The sequence below is a fragment of the Corvus kubaryi genome, unplaced genomic scaffold (assembly GCF_017639235.1).
Source record: "Corvus kubaryi isolate FWS band 111438036 unplaced genomic scaffold, C.kubaryi_AGA036_p1.0 37398, whole genome shotgun sequence".
In the NCBI taxonomy this organism is placed as follows: Eukaryota; Metazoa; Chordata; class Aves; order Passeriformes; family Corvidae; genus Corvus; species Corvus kubaryi.
Genome location: NW_024581137.1, coordinates 45,575,253 through 45,594,803, shown reverse-complemented (window position 1 = coordinate 45,594,803; position 19,551 = coordinate 45,575,253). Strand labels below are relative to the sequence as shown.

At 38.3% G+C, this 19,551-nt stretch overlaps 1 protein-coding gene across 11 annotated transcripts in view; it reads left to right on the top strand.

Annotated features, from left to right (window-relative positions):
• The window catches only part of PARD3 (par-3 family cell polarity regulator), a 420,254-nt gene that overhangs the window by 131,269 nt on the left and 269,434 nt on the right, over window positions 1–19,551 (top strand). For all 11 annotated transcript variants that reach the window (XM_042044372.1, XM_042044371.1, XM_042044370.1 and 8 more), the window contains exon 4: window positions 17,648–17,826. In XM_042044372.1, coding sequence (XP_041900306.1) covers window positions 17,648–17,826 — 179 coding nt within the window. The remainder of the gene's footprint in view (window positions 1–17,647; window positions 17,827–19,551) is intronic.

Genomic DNA, 19,551 nt, shown 5'->3' with positions numbered 1-19,551 from the left:
CGTGCCACAGGCCCCAGGCAGGGAAGCAGTGCTCGGGGCAGTGTGCGCTTTGCTGGGCTCAGACCCCACATTCCCTGTGCAGCTCACGCTCATGGGTACATGCCCTGCAGAACGAGCTCCAGGAGGAGAGCTGTGCTTGTGTGTATGATTTCACTGCTGTATGGAAGTTCCATACAGTTCCCAATGGCTGTCAGTTCAGGGTAGACTGTAATGCAGCTATTTATGTGCTGTTTGCCTGGTGTGGCCGCTGGTGTACAAGCCAGCTTCTAGGAGTCTTCATTCTGTGTTTTACCAGAATGATTTTGTGCATGTGAATTCTTTGCATGGGATTCCTATTATGGGATGAATTGAATATTAAATTACTTCTAAAACCCTGAAGGCAGTACATCAGCTTCACTCATACTGAGCAATTTGTGCCATGCTGTATGTACCATATACCAGTTTCAGTTTCTCAGTTCTCCCAGGGCTGGGATTTTGCTCCATTTGTTTCCATTTTTCTTTTTCAAACTTGGAATGTTTTACTTAGGGTGAAAAATATTTTTAATGAAGTATTTTAATTTGCTCTTATGTTATGGGCTTGTATTCCACCCTCCCCTCATCCAGGTTTTGCCAGATGTTTTAAATATCTTCTCTGTACGTATCCTTTCAAGGTTTTCTGCAAATCCAATTGTGTTTAACAGGCACTGAGTCCTTGTGAATCATTGTTGTATTTTTCTCTACTTTATGCCTCCCAGATCTGACAGATGTCTTGAGTTCTAGGACAGCAGGTTTTCAGTGTTTTCAGTATGAAAGCAGATAAGATTGGTACATAGCTAGAATTTCCTCAGAAAGAAACAGAATTTCAGACCTCTGTGGGAGGAAGCCATTTCATTGACCACATTTTTACAGCATTTAGTAAGTTTAGTAAGTAATTAAATCTAATAATTCATCTTATGCTGTATCAAAAGGGATGGCTTTTCTAAGGAAAGCTGTATTTATGGGGCTTTTTTCACATTTCCTCTCTCTTTTTTTTTTTTTAAGTCCTTGTACGTGTAACATTTAAACCAAATACAGTGTTTCATTTATCTTTCCTTGGAAAAAGTTCTTAAAGTCATAATTTTAGCTAGAGGGATAGTAATTTTCACCCATAGATACATGTGGTTAATTCAGTTTTATTTTCCTTTTGACCAGCCAAATTAAATACATTTGTTTCATTTTAGTCATAACTATTTTATTACTTGCACTGCAGTGTAAACTGTTTGCTCTGTGTTTGCTTCCTTGATTTTTTCCCTCACTATTTTTTCTGTTGTTTGCTTGTAAGATACCTGAAGGGTCATTTTTAACAATGAAAAGTGAGGAAATGTCAAAGGTAGGGCTGCTGATGAAGGCTCTTTGTGTGCTCTGTGCTTTCTGTCTGTAGTTATCAAGCTGCAGAATGTGAGACGCTCAGCACGTGTGATGGGGATGAGGCTTTAACCCAAAAGAAGGTTAGCTGGTGACTTGATGCTCCTTCCTTCTGTTTCCATTTGCTGACTTCCAGATTGACAACCCCGTGCATCTGGGTTAACTTGATGCCTCATGGAAATTTTAGAAAGGAGACAACCACTTCGTATCAGCCTGTGATCAGAAACAGAAGGAGAATGGAAAAGAGAAGGCATGAAGAGTAAAAGAACAAAGATGCATGGATCAGAAAAGGGGAGGGGGGAGGGCAGGAAGAGGAGCTAGTGGCAGGGAATGCTTACCTCCCTGGGAACAAATAAAAATACATAACTGTTTCCTTGATGTTATTTGCTGTATAAACAATTACCCTAGGACCCATGTAAATGATGTATGACTCTGAAAGTGAGTAGGTTGCTGCTGCCCTCCCGCTCACCCTTTCTCTTCGCAAAACTCTCTGTAGAATCTGAGACCTGGTCCATGCCAGAAACTGAAGAAAGAAACAAAAAAAAAAAGTTAAAGACATGAAAAGGAAGGATAATCCCACATGATTACACTTTTGTTATTTCTCAAGTGTTAATCACAAAATGAAAAATGGTAGTGTGTAATGTTAGATTTGTATAAGTTCATGATGACATTTTGAATTACCTTTCCTGAAACACAAACTGTGGATTTTCTGACATAGGAGACATTCACTGAATTGCAGAGCTTTAAAAATGACAGTCCTGGGGCTTTGATGGATTCTCTGTCTCCTGAAGTCTTGAAATTAAAGTCAATATTTTTCTGTATTTCCAACAGAAGTTAAAAGACTAAATGCAGACATTATTGCATGGTGTACCTGGGCTTATATAGGTGTTTGACAGGATGATCACAGGGTGTCTTCCGGATTTGAGTTATGAGTCTTGTTTGGAGTCTCACAGTAGTGCTGCAATGTGTGTAGCAAATGATTCTTCCCATACTTGGACCTATGCTTTTCTCATTCAAGATTATTCTGTATTTACTTTCTTAACTTTTTTTTTTTTTTTTGGTGCACCCTCTCTTGTTGTTTTCATTGTCCATTCCATCCAGTTCTGTAATCTTTCCATCCTGTCTGCCACAGAAATCTGTAGCCATACTGCTGCAGTACCCTTTACTCCTGCAAAGCCCCCAGCAGCCAGGTTTCCCATTCATCCATACCCTACATTTTGTTTGTAGGTGGAATGTGCTTACTTGGTTAGGTTTGTTTTGTCTTGCTTCATTGTGTGTTTTGGTGTTTTTTAGGATAAAAGGAGAAAATTAATTTTAAAGGTTTTTTTGCATTTGTTTTTTGATTCAGCTCCTCCTTGGTGCAGAGGAAGCGCAGACGAAGGAGGATGGACAGCATCTGGTTGAGTCACCGTGGCTTGGGCTGGTCTTTTTCTTCTGTGGGACTGGCTGGAAAGTCATCTACTACTCAGGAAACTGAGGCTGACAAAAATTCTGCATTAACTTTTTACACTTTCTTGGCCCTTTAACAGAAGGCTCAGCAAAAAAAATCTGTTTTGGCTCAGCAAAAAAAAAAAGGATGTTTTGAGCCCTTTTCTTCCCAGAGTACTTATTCTCTTTGCTGTACTTCATGGGCAGCTGCTGGCATAGCTGTATTACAAAAAATTCCTAAGACTGTATTTTGCAGCAATGGTTTCAAGTGTGCTCTGACTTAATTAGTAGCAAAATCCAGCTTATATCTCTGGCTGTACTAGGGGCTTCGTGCTATTGTGTGACTGCTTATTGTTGAACATTTAATGCAGAAAACAGTTTACCTTACAGATGTGGGGTTTTGTTTTTGAAAGAAAAATAGGTTAAATATGTAAGTCACCACATAAATGCTAAGTATGATTATAAAATTCAAAAATGATGATACAGAATTCTGAGGGAGAGCCGTGCAAGACTGCCTGTGGGCCTAGGTTTTTAGTCCTGTGCTTTTACAGCAAGAGACTAGAAATGCTTATGCAATATTAATTCAGGATATAAAGCAAATTGGCATTTGGAAGCATTCAATTTTGCTCATAATTGTTCTCCATTCACTTGGCCGATTATCAGTAATTTCAGGGAATTAAAGACGCTCTTTTTAGAAGTTTCTAGTGAACTCTTTAGAATTGTCATACAATAACAAACCTGCCACTTAGGCAGCAATTTTCCCTCTTGCTGTCCTCAACACTGATATTAGATCACTGTTTGGAAAGGCTAGACAAGCAAACTGCCATGCAGTAAATCAGCAGGAAAATTTTTTCAGCCTCATGCTGCTGAGTGAATTTTGATCCAAGAATTTTTGTGTTTGTTTTGTTCATGCAAAGACTTTTATCCTCCAGTTTGGGACCAGAGAGGTTGGTCTTCTTTGATAGCTAATCTGCTAAAGTGTATTTTGTTAAAGAACTTAGTATTACATTTTTGTGGATTAAGCTTGTTATTTTTCAGTCATCTCTACGTGAATCCCACTGGAATGCAATTCAAAGTATGTGATGTCCAGTTCTGTCCTTTTCCTCTGCTTTAATGTGAAAAGGGAAACAAAATAGTTAAAACTCCTCAGGAGGGGGATTGTGAAGTGCCATTTACTGAAAAGGTAAATGTGTGTCTGTGTCACAGGACTTCCTGAAGCACAAAGTGTGCACAGGGACAAGAGCTGCAGAATGTCTGTGGTCAGAAAGGGACTGTTTGATGGTGATCTGTGACAGCATGATCCAGTGACCCAGTGGGGATATTACATACCTGCTTTTAGGTTTTAGATGTGCTGAGCATAATCATCTCTCAGTCTCATGATCTCGGTCTCTTCCTTTCTCCTGGAGTTAGCAGGCCAAGGGCCAACATCCCAGCACTGTTCCTGTGCCAACCAGGAGTGAGGAATGTGGACATCTGAATGCATGTGGGATTGGTTAGTTTTGGCTCCCATTTCCAGTCCTGCTGAGGTGCTGCTGCTGAAGAGGAGCAGCAGAGCTCTCTGAGATGTTTAACTGCTTTTCTCCTCAGCTATGTGGAAACAGCAAAAAACTCTTACATTTGATAGGTGGTTTTAGTCCAGTACTCGTATTTGAGATAACCCAGCTGCTTCTGAGGAACATGAGAGCAGCCTTGCTTTGCACAAATGGTTTTGGTCATCTCAGAAAAAGCAAATACATCTGTTTGGTTTATTTTAATCTTCCCTAAATTAGAATTGCCATACTAATCACACAAAAAGGTACAATGATGGTTGTATTCCAAGAGCTGATAAAAACTGGGGGAGGTTAGTGAGGGCTGATTGATACTGGGCACAGAACAAGATGCAGCCCAATCTGCCCCCCTCTTGTGTGATTTGTAATACCTGCAGCCAGGAGTTGTTCCTCCATGAGTGGTCTTCCCTCTCGTTGGCTTTTGCATGATAAAAAAGAGCCCCTTTATTGTAAATGTTCTGTTGTGGAGGGGATGGAACACTCAAATTTTTGAGATTCAGACTTCATTTCCCACATATGCAAAGTCTTGGCTTCCTTTTTAAAATTGTTCAGGAGGTTTGCTTTGTATGTTGCATGACCAATGGGTAAGTTTTCTCTCCTAAGTTTGAACTTGAGACTAAAAATGTTAAACATCCTTTGGAAGTATTCTCAAAAGCTTGAAAAATACGTAAATCAAAATCTCCTCTGACAAAAAAAAAGAACTCTGTCATGAATTAATAACTTTTAAAATAGTTCTAAAAATTCCAGAGAAGAACACAAAGTAATGAACTTAGCCTCAGAAAGCTATTTAGTTTTAGAAAGATTTAAGAAGTATTTTTAGTGTTTATGTGAATGATGTAAAAGATAATGTTTCAGTTTCTCTACAGGCAAAATCCCAATTAAAGCTAATGTGTATTTGCATGAATACAAATACACTTTTGTTCTGGAGTGACTTTAAAAAACATCTGCATGAGCATTCTCTGTTTTAGGTAGCCTTTGTATTTGTAGTGATGAGTAAGTATCTTAGATGTTATTTAATGCCGTAGATTTTTGACATCTCATATGAAATATTAACTACGCTAGCACTCATATAGTTATTAAAATACTCTGTCTTCAGAGATTGCATAAACATAGGTAGTTAAACAATAACCTATTTTTCTGCTTTTTTATTTTGCATAAAACTCAAGATAGCTACTTTTATTAACCAGTAAAGTGCTTTTTAGTCAGAAGCACCATATTTAATGTAAAAATGGTGTAGAATGAGAACAATTAGAGTTAATTTTTAGATTTTTAACTAAGCACTAAAAAAACCAGAGGTGGTTCCTGCTGGAAGCACATTGACTGTGTGATGCATGCTGCAGAGAAGTTGATGATCTGTGAGAGCCTATGGATGTTCTACTCACAGTTTGTACATCTTCCTTGTGTTTATTCTGTGAATGGCCAGGTGTTTTGTACAAGCCATGTAAGGATGCATGGATTGAAAATCAGTATGGTAGGGAGGTCTTATTACGAGGAAGTGTTCTAAATTCTAATATAATATAAAAATGATGATAATAGGACTTGTTCCCTAAAATAATTTGCTCTCAGATAGGTTAAAGAAATATCTCCATCTGTACAGGAGATGGCTGTCTTCTCCTGTGGCTTTCTTTTAGTGGTTATGCAAGATAACTGTCTTTTGAGGAGTGGAAAATTTTGAGGAATTGCATTCCACAGAACCTTTGTGGAGAATTAACTTAAGCTAAAAGTATTATTACACTGAATTTTTTTTTTTTTTGGTTACATCAGGAGCATCTTATGGATATGCAGGTACAAGGTGAGTAGGAGAAGCCTGTGGATGCTGAGGACTGGATGCCAGTGTGCTCTTGCAGCTGTCCTTTACATCCTGACTGGCATCCCAGTGCAGCTGGGGCGCTTACTGGAAAAGCAGCTCTTTCTTTGCATCTCCATGTTGGCAGTTGGATGGAGAGTGACCTTTCCATGTTCCTGCTTTACTCCTGGATACATTTTCCCAAGGACCGAGGTCATTAGCACTGTGGGGCTGTGTCTGGGTGTGTGGCATTCAGGGAAGTGAGAGCTCTGTCCATCAGCACACGTGAAAAGCGGCCCTGGCCAGGGGCTCACAGGAACTAGAACAATTATAGTTCCTTTGTTTTCCTGGTTTTCCTTCTGTCCATCCTCAGCAGAGATTTTGTTAACTTACAGTCTTTCTTCAAGGAGGTCTTGGAAGAGAGCAAGGTGCACAAGTGCACAGGTGCAGAAGGAGCCATTCAGTTGTGAGAACAGCTGGAACAGCATGTTCTTTTCTGCTTAGTGTACAGTGCAGAGTGTGAGGGGTTTTGCAGAGTCCTCTTGTCCAGCTGACTACTTGCAGGGCATTTCCAGGATAACCTGTCCTGGGCTACTGATTTTCCTTTGAATCTGTCGACACTCTTCATGTTCAGGCAACAACCTTCAATTACCCATACTAATGGAAGAAGACCAAATAATATATGCTGGCATTCCGCTCTTTTTCTCATTTCAATGTATCAGTACATTTTGGGCTGCAGAAAAATAACTAACTTATTAATCTCCTTTGAAGAATGAAACAAAATGAGAATTTCTAATAGCATTAAATGAATAATAATAATAATAATAAGGCATAGATTTTGTAAAATAAAGCTTGTCCACCTCATGTTCCCTCTCTGTGTGCAGATACTTGAAATTATTGTAGCACATTCTAGGATGAGACAAGGAGGGAGCCTTGTGGTGCGGAGACAGCTTGGAAAAGTTAGCTGCTGGGAATCTGACAAATTCTGGCATGAAGTATATACCATAGTATTTCAGTAAATATCTTCTGTTAGTTCTGGCTAAAGCTGTTTCCCCACTAAGAAAGATGATCTTCATCTCTGGGCTAGAACCAATCACAAATTCTAATGAAATTTGGCAACTGCAAGCATGAAAAGTCATTGATCCAAAAATTCACAAACTGTCTTTCATGCAGCAAACCTTTTGAACCTCAGTTGAAGCTCTTTCTATTGGCTTATTCTTGGTTTTGAACTTTTAGGAATAATTTTTTACTCTCCAAATTTGGCAATGTGAAATAAAAAAAATGGAGTGAGAGGCACATAATTAAGCATGCAGCATAACTGCATGTTTTCAGGCCTGTAGCAGGAGAGGAATGGGGGGAAAAAAAAGACGGTGGGGGGGAGGAGGGGAGAATAAAAATTTAAAAAAAAAAAAAAAAAAAAAGACATTGGCAAAGTTTTTCTACATGTAGAAAATATTCTTCATTTCCAGAAGAGAACTATTTATGCTCCCTGTTGTTGTTGGAGACTTTGAAAAGTACATGTAAAGATGCTCAACTGTGCACATACTTCAAGCAGCACTAGTGTCCTACTGCTTGCTAGGCATGGTTTTAAGCAGTAAGTGGATATCTGTTTGTAGAAAAGAAGAAGAATGAAGGATGTCTGTTGGTCTGTCACCCTTGGAGAACAGCAGGTGTTACATGTTATTGTCCCATTGTGGGCATTATCTGAACAATTTAACAGCTTCCAGTGTAGTCTAAATTGTCTTACTATTTGGCTACTGGGAGCACTGGAGTTTTCTGCAGAAGGTGATCTTTAATGTTAAGAGTTAATGAGAAGATTTTAGCATGTTGTGTTGAAGCTGGAGCTTCTTATTCCCCACTCTGTAGTTGGAAAGACCTTGTTTGGTCACAATTAGTTTTATGTAGTCACCAAACTTTGCAGCTTCCCAGACTGTTCTCTGACCTACCCCCAATGAAAGGTCAGGCACAATGTCACATCTGCTTGCAGAGAGCACCACAGTCTGCCCTCCCATGGCATGGTCATGGCAGCTCCACTCCCGTGCATCCCCTGTGGATGAGGAGGGTTGGTGGCATTTCGTCTCATTACTGAAACACACAAATGCTTGATTTGTCTGTGGGGATTCAGCTTGATGCTTGCAGCTGAATGACAGAAAATAATATTCTTGAGATCTTTATGCTCTGTGCTTTGCCTTTGAGCTGTATTAGTCCCTGCGTGCAGAAGAGCCTTCTGCTAGATATTGTTTATCTGAGCACATGGGGTGGCATGACGTGGCCTTTTCCTAGTTCTGCGTGAGATCTTTTGCTCTTCTTGGTCATCAGCAGCAGATAGGAGTTCAGTGGATCGTTAACTCACAGAGATTTGAAACGAGAGAGCATTTGATAATGAGAGCATGTTTTATGAATGTACCAACATGCTTCTAATAATCCTTGTAAATGTTTCTGTCATGGAAACAAGAGCAAGTACCATTAAAATTGCAGAAGCTGTTGGTAATTTTTAATAGAACTTCAGGACTATGTTTGCTCTGTCTTATTATAGATGTTAATTGTAAATTTTGTTTGCGCTGTGTTGGAAACTCAGTAGTGTGCATAGAGGCTATTCCTTCCCACATTTTCTATTTTTTTTTTATTTTGTGCAGTAGCTATGCACATATAATTTCTGTCCAGAAAACCCCAACCCTTTAAATGATTGTGGTCAAGTTTCTTTGATTGTCATAATTATTATGCTTCAGTTAAAAATCTCTCTAAATAATTTCTGTAAGGAAGCTATTTGGATTTTGCGTAACTCAGGTTCAGATCCACTTCCAGGCTCTGATATCCCCAAATTGCTGCCTTCCTCAGCTTGACAGAGGCCCATGATATACAGGATCACTTTTATATCTTAAAAAAAACCCAGCTCAGTTTTCTATGGCTTCTGAACTTCTCTGCAGTGGAGCAAGGCTGGAGCCAGCCATGCTCACCCCAGCCAGAAAAGGACGGTTGCCAAGTGTCCGCTCAGTGGTACCAGCTTTGTAAGGACTTGTGTAGTGACAAATCTCTTGCTAATTACACATGTACCTGCTGAATTTCAATTAAGCATGTTTAACTCTTTGGCATCTGCATATGATCCACAAAGGAATTCTCACTTCACATATGAGGTCATATAGTAATGTACGAGACTGTGTTGGCAACAGATGTTGAAAGAAACTTTATTTTCTGATAAGTCAGAAATATATATAGTCTAACAAGTAGTACTGAATCCCTCATATCTGGTACTGCAGGGTACTGCACTTGTCCCCACCCCTTTTCCTCCTCACATAAAAGCACAGTGGTGGCCTGGGGACCAGAAGGGGGTGACGACAGTGGCAACCACAGCGGGTTTTCTCTGACTGAAACTCACTGGTGAAAGAACTGTGCTGTGTATTATACACATTCTATCATTCCTTGTTCTTTCCAACTGAGCTCTTCAAGTTACAATCTAAATCCTATTGTTTCATCTATGTTTTCTCTTCTATCCAGGAAAACGTTGCAAATGTCTTGCTTCCTTTCTGAGCCTACCCAAAGCATTTAGACCATAAACAATCAACAGTTTTCATAGCACTGCACTAACAGGAGGAATTTTTCTGTTAAGTTTCAGGGGATTTTTCAAAGTTGTGGTAAGAAAAATATCTGCCAACTTCCTTCCTGTGTCTCAGGGTGGTGAAGTTTTATCAACTCAAAGCAGCCAGGAGTTTGTTCTTGTCACTGTAAACTCTTGCTTGCACTGCAGAATGAAGATGTGTAATACAGTGTCTTCATTATAATATAACTAAATATCAATCATAGTATTATTAGCAAGGCATGATCTTTAATGAAAGCAAAATAACTTCAGCAGCAGCAATGTTGATGATGTTTCTACTGTCACACAACTGTTTAAAGAAGTAAGGCACAAATTTTTGCAAAACTTTTCGGCATCTGGGGACTAGAAGTGCATTTTTCTTACATTTGGAGCAGTAGCATGAAAACAGGTAAAGAGGTAATCTAGCATGTTTTAAGAAAATCCATGAAGAATGTACCCGAAACTCTGAGACTTTAGCTCATTAAAATATACTGAAAACAATTTTTTGACAGATCCGAGTAGAACATTTGTAAAATCTGACATTTTTGTCTTTTCTTTTGGCATGCAAAGATATTTGCATTTTAGAAAAGAGCCCAGAGAAAAGAGACAGAGAGGGTGTAGGTAATTAAATTTTAATTTCAGTTTTAAAGATCTTTCTCTAATTAGCTTTAAAAGTCAGTGTCTGAGTAAATTGAGTTTCAGGGTGCAATCATCGTTTTCTTCCTGGATCTTAGTATTCAAAAGTAAGAAGAAAGAATATTAGAGAAAGAGAAGGAAGATTGTTATTTTAAAGGCCTTTCAAGATAAGGATTTAACATTACATCATTATTAAAATGTGGCTGTAGCAGGTTGTTTTTTATTTCTGAATTTCAAAGTCATTGAGCAGTCATGGCAGGGAAAACTTAGGTTCTATTAAAAGAAACTGAAAATTTTACTAGGAAAGTAAAGACTTTTCTTCTTTCTTCTGCTTTGTAATACCGTTTTGTTTGGTGGCTTGCTTGCATTCTTTTCTCTGCTGTCCATTCTTCCAGAAATCATCTTACTGTTCTATGAGTAATTTTTGATGATAGGCATGCTAACATAATGTCCTATGTTTCTTAAAGGTGCGCTAGCATGCATTGGGCTTCTGTTCATGTGTTTTACACAGCCAAGTGTCTTTTCTCTACATTTATGTGATGGTTGGGGACACAACCTGCTGCTTTAATCTGCCATCTTCCAGACCACGCTGTGCATTTTTAGTGCTGTGGCCCAGCCTCTGCCCTGCTCCTGGTGTGGCTGCCTGCCAGAGCTCCAACTGCATGGGGCAGTGGTGGGAAGAAAACAGGCCAATGGTGACTTATCATGATTTCATGTGCAAATGCTTATAAATGTGCCATTTTAAAACTAAAGATACAAGAAAACAGAATATTTGATAACATTGAAAATCTGTCTGTGAGAAGTACATAAGCTGTTGTTTGACAGTGAATTGCTAGAACAACAACTGAAAACAGTTGGTTTGTACATGAAGTAGTTATAAATATCTGGAATTGTGTAAAACAATGATTTTTTTTTTCTGTATGAGCAGTGGAAGTCTTTTTATTTAACTAAGAGTTCTGAATGTAGAAAAATTAATTTCAGAAGTTGATGTTTTTAAGCACAAACATATTTTCAAGTAGAGAAATGCTAGTTATCTAAACTATGTCACCTTTCTTGTAATTCTGAAAGGGGAAGCCATGAATACAAAATACTTGGCATTTGCAGGTAAATTCTGTGTAATTCATGTAATATTTGCAAATGTAGAAGCATTTGATAGAAATTTAAGTGACTTGAAATGTGACCGTAAACACTTCAGTATGGATTAAAAGTCAGCACAGAAATCTTAAAAACTGAAGGGAATCTTAGTCTAGAGATTGTTGTCCAATAGGGTTTCATGAGGCCTCCTGTCACTTTTGGTTTATTTAACATCTTTAAATCCGAGAGAGTCAGTACTGTAAAGAGTATGTTAATTAAATTTCCAGATGTTGATAGACTGGGAAAATAGAATAGCATGAACAAAGGAAAGATATATACCCCAACAGAGATGTACTACACAACTGTATACAGTTTGATTCAGCCTTAATAAATAGAAGATAATGTATGAGAACATTGATCTAAACTGAACTTATACTTCAATTATCAAGACAGATGCTGGAGTGAGACTACAGAAAAAGTTTTAGGATTTCTGTGGATGTTCTGGGTTGATACCATGACAATAAAGTACCCAAGTGTGATTACTGTTGACTATATATTAGCATCAAAGTTCAAAAAATGACAGGGAGGATTTAAACAGCACTGAGGGTATTTCATAAAAGAAATTCACTATTCTGGGTGCCTTCTGAACAAGTTAAGACTGGAATAATACTTACAGAAATGAACAGTAATAGAGAAATGAAAGAGGCAAAGGCTGTGTGCGGTGTAGCATTGTTTAGGGGAGAATTGAGATGTATGTGACATATGAAAAGAGAGTTTTTTTAGGGACGGGGAGGTAACTAGTGACAGAAGGATAAACTTGGGGAGAATAACACAAATAAACAAATTGTGGAGATTTTGCCATTTGGAAATGCTGCAAATGATTTTAAAATAATCATTACTTAAAAGTGGAATGGATTCTAGGAGAGAGAAAAATACTGCTCTGAGCCATGAGGAGAGAGTTGGTGGTGTGTGTGTATAAATATATACATATATAATATATATGTATTTCCTCCTGCTTTAATGTGGCATTCAAAAGTATGTTTCTAAAAAGATCTGCAACTGGTGGTAGCTTTGTGGTGCTCCTGTTTTGTGTCCTTCCCAGCTGTCCTCTCCCTACAGTGTGCCTGTTTTCTTTTTCAGGACGGGTAGTGCCTTTGTCCCAGCAGTGGTTCTTCACCTCTTGGAATGGCTTAAGGGCTTTTTTTTTTTTTTTTTTGGTCTTTCCATTTCTAATTCAAGATGTCTACATTTGATTTGCACTGTTTTGTTAATCTTGTAGAGAAGTTCTGCATTATGTTAGCTGCTGCTAGGGTTTAGAGCAGTTTGTAGATAAGTTCATAATCAGCTGGTTTTTGTCTCCAAGTGTTTTTCTTCTATCCATAGTCAATTCTACAACAGCCTCGGTGGTCTTTGGAAGTTATCATCACCTCTCAGAGGTTTGCAAATATGAAAGTTGAACTGGTATGGGGATTTGAGCTTTTGAATGTCATAAGGGATGTTTGGCTCTTGCTATGTCCAGCTGAGTGGAACAAGGAGATGAACTGAACCTACTGAAATTGGAACCAGAACTCCAGGAGCTGTGCTGGAGTGTGAAACTCAAGGCTAATCTAAATTTTTTTTAAGAGATATTTCAGTTAAATATAGACAAAGCCTTAACTTGTGATTTCAAGTACTTCAAGCTGAAAGAAGCGGTCCTGCTTTCCTCAGCCTGAAGATGACCCTGATTCATCCTTTCTCTTGGGCTCCAGATGAGGATTTGAGCAGAATGATGAGCTGGATGGGCCCTGGAGACAGCAAAGCTGTTCAGTTTCTACCTCCTATCCCCAGACTGGTTTTTTGATGCTGACACAGGACCTATGTGTGTCTTGTGTATACTGTGCACCCTGATGTACATACATATCTACGGGATCACTTTCAGGAGCTCTGTCTAACCTGAGCAGCTCTTTTGTTAAAAGCTACTCTTTCCCACAGAGAGTTTGATTTTACTGATTCATCATTTTCCCAGAGACATCTCTAGAGTGGAGAGAAAAAAAAAGTCCTCTTCTGGTCTACTCACCTGTCATGAGCCTGATGGTCTGTGTGAGATGGCCAGAAATGACTCTAAGATCATTTTTTTCATTTCTGTGCCTTAAATCCACTGCACACCAAATTGCACAAAGTGCAGTGGCACTGGGGAGCTGAAGCATCAGTTGAAACCTTCACAGAGTAAAATTATCTTGGGCATGCTATATAAATATAAGTATGTATTTTTCTAGTCATGCCCTCCAAGCTGGCATCCAAAAGGAAATTGGTTTGGGAAGGTATATATTAGCTCTGTTCTGGGGGACCACCATCCACTGTGCTGAGTGCCTGCACACAGGACAACATACTCAGCTTTATGGATGAAATTTGCCAGATCCTCAAATGCTTTTGCTCGTGAGCATATTTGAAAATCAGAGAAGGTGATGACCCTTTTAAAATAAAAATGGAATTGCTGGCAGGAAGGGAAGGTACAACTCTGTTCTCTTAACTTTTAAAGATGGTTATAAAATGTGTATTGGCTGTTTTTATAATTTATAGTGAAACCGCTGTTGCTTTTAATAAAATGAGACTTCCAGTCAGAATTTCATGATTATGAATGCAAGCATTTTGTTATACAGCTTGGATATATCCTACAAATAACCATTTTCTAGCAGAATTCTGGCTGTATACATAACTTAATGGGATTCTCTGTCCACATAATTCTTTCTGAAGTTGACTCTGGGTTGAATACTTCAAGTCCTTGAATGTGGCTCAAGAACTGAGTTAGTGGTAACTTTCAGGATTTTTAATTTAATTTTTCTTTATTCCTTAGACTTTTAAAACTTCCTGTAATTCATTATTAGATTTACCGTTTCAAGTGCTTATTTAAAAGGCACCTTCGCTGCAGAAGCAAATCAATATTTACAGTGCATTAGTGCCACAGAGAATTTGAAGCCTTGTGATTAGACTTCATTGCTGTTTTATCCACTCTTCAAAGAAACCACAGACTTCAAACAGTATCAGCCATCATCCTGGAATCAGTGACATTGCATCGGTCCCATGCGTACTTCATCTTGTGGTTTAATTATTAAGTTCCTTTCCTTTGATTTTCCTTTTAATATTTCAAAGTATATCCTCTTCAAATCTATAAATTCTATTCAAATTCTGTAAACTAGAGGATTGTAACCAACAATATATTGGTTAAAAAAAAAATCTGTTCAATATATTTCTTTATGTTGTTGTTTTAATAGAGAGTATCAAACCCAAGTTAGAATGGTCTCTCAGAACAGAATTGAAGAGAATGCAGGACATTATGTTTAAATCTTGTGGTTAACATAGTGTGAACAAGATTTAGTTCTTGGATTAAGACCTGTTGACAATTGCCAAGCAGCATGCATCAGAGCCAACTCTGTGTGCCTGTCCCATCCCAGTAATAAAAAAAATAATGCCATATGTTTAAATTTCTTGTTAAATTGGGAAATACGCAGATGCAACACACAAATTTTTGTTTTCTATAATTCACTTTATTGTGAAATTTGCTTAGTAAAACAAATCACTTTTCTTTATGTATGGAACCTTTTCATAGGAAGAGACTAGAGTAGATCATTTGTATCTTTATATTGACAGTATTGACAGAATACCCTTTTTTTTAAGATCTGATGAAATGTTCAGTAACATCTAGAAATACCTCAATAGCTAACCTTACTAAAATGAAACTGATCATATTAAAGGTGGCTCATCTGTGAGTAGATTTTGTAAAAAAGTTTTTCCTGTTAGTGTTTTCTCTGGAGCATATTAGTATTTGGGAGTTCCATTGCACACTTGACTACCTGAATTTTGAAGAGTCTCTGCTCACCATTGTGCAAACTGTCAGGTTTTCACTACAAAGCAAAAGCCAAGGCAGAGATAATGTCTTGCTCCCCTCCAGAAATGCTGGCTAGATTTCCAGTTTCATCCTTTCTTTCTTTGTTGGCAATTTGGCTTCTCTTCTTACAGAAGTTCACCCATCTGAACTTTTGTTTTGTCAAGCAATTTGAAGAAGTGTAAAAATACAAGAACATTTTGCTATCACCTTGCTTATATATAGACATACAAGCATAAGGAGCAAATGAACTCATGTTTGAAAATTGTAATTCTCTGTTGTGGGGTGGGTAGCGGAGGCAAACATGATAATATGCACGGGCTGCTGCTTGGAGCAAATATAGATTGGTATTTTTCTTAAGTGGCACTACATACTACAGAGCCCCTTTTTGGCTCAGGCTGATCTAATAATGGAGAGTGTGTGTTCGGGGCTGTGCCAGCAGCACAGGCACTGCTGGGAAGGGGTCACTTCATCCTGCGTGCTGGGGCGCTGGCTGGGGCTGCAGCTGAGCCACCTTTGTTCAGAGATCTCCTGTGGTTTCATAGGGCACTGTTCGTGTGTTTGCTGTCAAGGGGGAAAGGAGATGCTTTGCCTTCAGCTGCTTCATGAAACCTGAAGCAGTTGAAAACAAGACAGTCAAAGAAAAACCCTCTATTACAGTCTATGAGTATATACTGAGAAATCAAATGTTTAGGAGACTTAACTCTGACCATTAAGACTTTCCTGCATAATTAGTGATCTTTCATGAAATACTCCTTTAATTAATTCTAGTTCCATTATACAGTTATGTGTATGTGTATAAATATGTTTATACATATTTATAAAAGAAAGCATTTTACTTGTTGGAAATTACCTTTTGTTATGAAAATTTTAAAAAAAGAAATTGAAAGGAAAGAGAAATAGTATAACAGTTGTGGGGAAGAAAATATTAATTCTTTGTTATTCTTGTTTACCAAAATGAACATGAAATAGATTGACTGTTTTGGTGTTTGGTCATGTAACACTTATTTATATCTCAGCAGCAGGAGCCCTAGTGGATTAAAAAAACTCCCATATTTTCATTGTGTGGCATGACTTACTGTATTTCTCAGTGTGTTCATAATGCCCTGCAAAATAAGATTCTTTAATATTATTAAATGTAACATTAACATGAAGCAATTGTCAAGATTGAGACAAGTCATTTAACAAACAACTCCTGTCACTGTGTATTCCTGTTAGTATTGCCAGACGTGCACCCTCAGTTTCCTTGGGAACTGTTTCATTAAAGCATTAAAACCTAGTCCTGGTTTTTATTCTCAGCTGTGGCCCAGTGTGCCTTTCACACTGACTCAACTGCTTATGTGCCATTGCTTTCACCTTTTTCCTTTGCACTTTGCATTCAGAGTTCCCAGTGCAGCAGTAAAGAGAAATAAAACTGATAAATCACAGCCCTTTCTGTTCTGATGCTGAGTGGGAGAGTACTGAGAGGTCACAAATTCAGGCAGTGAAACTTCTGTTTGGGCAAGGAGAGGATAGATGTGTGGGTATTTGTTGCAGGATAATAAATGAAATTGGAAAAAATTAAGTTGTATTTCAAAAGAAACTAACTTTAATGTGCCATCAAAGTTTCCAGAATGGGTGTGACCTCTACATATATTAAGAAAACCTTTCCAATCAGTCTACCTGCCTGCTGCATCATTTTTTACTAATGAAATACTTTTCTCCTGTCAGTCATGCCAGCTGGAAGGCTAAGGGAATCAGGGTAAATCAGCACAGGTCTTGTTTGAGCTGTCAGGAAGAGGCAAAGGAAGAATGCAGAGTAGAACACAGTCTCTTCCATAAGTTGTGAGAAAGAAATGCAGAGTATATTTCAGAAGGCGAGGAGGCTGCCTTGGCTGGCCTGCAGCTTCTTGGCAGCAGTTGTGCTAGCAGTGCCCAGGCTGCAGTCCGGGCAGTGGGGTGGGGGACACATCGTCCTAGTTCCACCCCTTACTGTGTCACTGGGCTTTGGCTACTTGCTCTTTAAAATACCTGTATGTCACCTGGTTGTTCAAGTTTATGTTGCATCTTTTTATTTTGCATGACATCCAACAGATAGGAAGGATGCTGTGTTTGTACTTGGAAAGCCACTGAGCTGTGCTAGGTTCAAAGAGTTTGGTTTTCCCTTCATTTTCTCCTTGTGCGGCCAAGCAGCAAGGCTGTGGTTTGGAGGGAACAGACCTTGTCCTTGAGGAACTATGCTAAGGTCAATAACTCCTTACTCTGTGAAACCACATTCAGTCGCAGCCACCCTTCCAGAGCTTAAAAAAATATTTTTCCTTTGTCAAAAACATTTTAAATCTAGTCAATGTTTATTTACTGTCTATTTTATTCTTCAGATATGCCTCTCCATGTCCGACGTAGTAGTGACCCTGCACTGATTGGCCTCTCAACCTCTGTGAGTGACACAAATTTTTCTTCAGAAGAGCCTTCACGGAAAAACCCTACCAGGTGGTCCACAACTGCAGGCTTCCTCAAGCAGAACACCCCTGGTGTGCCCAGTGCTCATGAAAGAAAGGTATATTTCTTTCTCCCTCTTTATTAAATAAATGACAAATGTGCATGAAATTTGAATTGTTTTCTCTTTCTCTCATCTGCTCCTGGTTTAAACTTGTGTTTTCTGACCTTGTTCACCAAACCCCATCAGCAGCAGAGAAGTGTTTCACATGTGTCCTGCCCTTCACAGAGTCTCCGTGATGCCCACAGCAGGGACTCTAAAAACTTGATTTTTGCCATTAGCTGTAGTTGAACCTCTGATTACTCATTATTCTGCAAAGTTTTTATTTTTCAACTTTTTCTTAATGCTAATAGGCCATGTATATAATAAGTTTTACTGATCCCTGTAATGTCAATGAATAATCTGCATGCCCACAGCTGGTCTGGTTTGTCTTGCTAACACAGCATGGCTAATTTGTACTTTCTGAGGCTCTAGTCAAGTAATACAAAACACAAATTGCAAATGATTTCTCTCCTTGATAATAGTCTTAAAAATGAAACAGTGAAATGTAGAATGAGTATTTTTTCCTTTTTTCAATATGATTCCAGTATCACTCCATGAATTGCATTATTTGCTAGAGAAGTCAGCAAGAAGCTCTCTTCTCAGTGCAATATTGAAAAAATTGGAAGAACCATGCCCTTTTGTACAGATCCCAACATTGCCCATAATTGTGAAGGTAACTTGCAGACAAACTCAAAAGGAAAAAAGTATATTTTCTAATAGAAATGATTAATTTTAAAATAATGTTGCACTTTTGCTTGCCATTCTGACTACACAGCACAAAGTCCTCTTGGAAAATATGCAGCTTATTATAGCTTTTCTTTTTTTTTCCTTCATTCCTATTAATTCTGTGTAGTATAAATGCAAACTAAGTCTCAGCGGTCGGGATTCACACACCCCAAATAAAGAAGTCTTTATACACTGCTAATGAACCAAACTATTTTCAGTGGGCCTTTGGTCATTTCAAAAGCATCTGTAAAAGCTCAGTGCTCATAGGTGTTGAGGTGACTGTTCATGCAGAGGTGTCAGTTTAAGCTGGTATCGTTAGGTTACTGCTTAATCAGGATTTCAGGCAGGTAATAGTATGTTTTCTGTCACTTGTACTGGCGTGGCACAGAAGTGTGTGCTGTTTTGTAAAAATGTGCTTTATACTAATCTGATTCAGAGAGGAAAAATGATAATCTAATCCATTTGAAGTATTAACATTTTCAGTTAATTTCTGTGAAATTGTAATGAGATGACACTTCATTACTACACAAGCATAGATATGAGGGGCTATGCATAGCATAATCAGATTTCTTTGAATGTCTGAAGTTAGCAGAAATTGGAGAGAACTGAACAGCAGCTATCTTTCACACCAGTCTTCTTGCACCATTAGTTGTTCAGCATGTACTTACTCTTGATTTTTGTGAAAATATTTCATGTCTATTGGAGCACGGTGACCAAACTGGAAAGGAATGCATATGATCTCATGTAGTGATGGGAAGCAAGCCACCAGAGAACATTAAATCAAGAAGATTGGAAAGAACTAAAGTTACATTAGTTAGTACAATAGATCTGATAATTTTTTATCTTTTTTGCACACTCTATATATTGATCATTTGAATAGAGCAGTTCACTATTTTAAATAGATAAGATACAGTAAACATCTGGAATTAAGTAATTGCTTATGCAATGTGTCTTATGAACTAATCCTGAGTTCATTTATGCTAGACTGATTTTTTTCTGTTTTCAGTGTCTTGATTT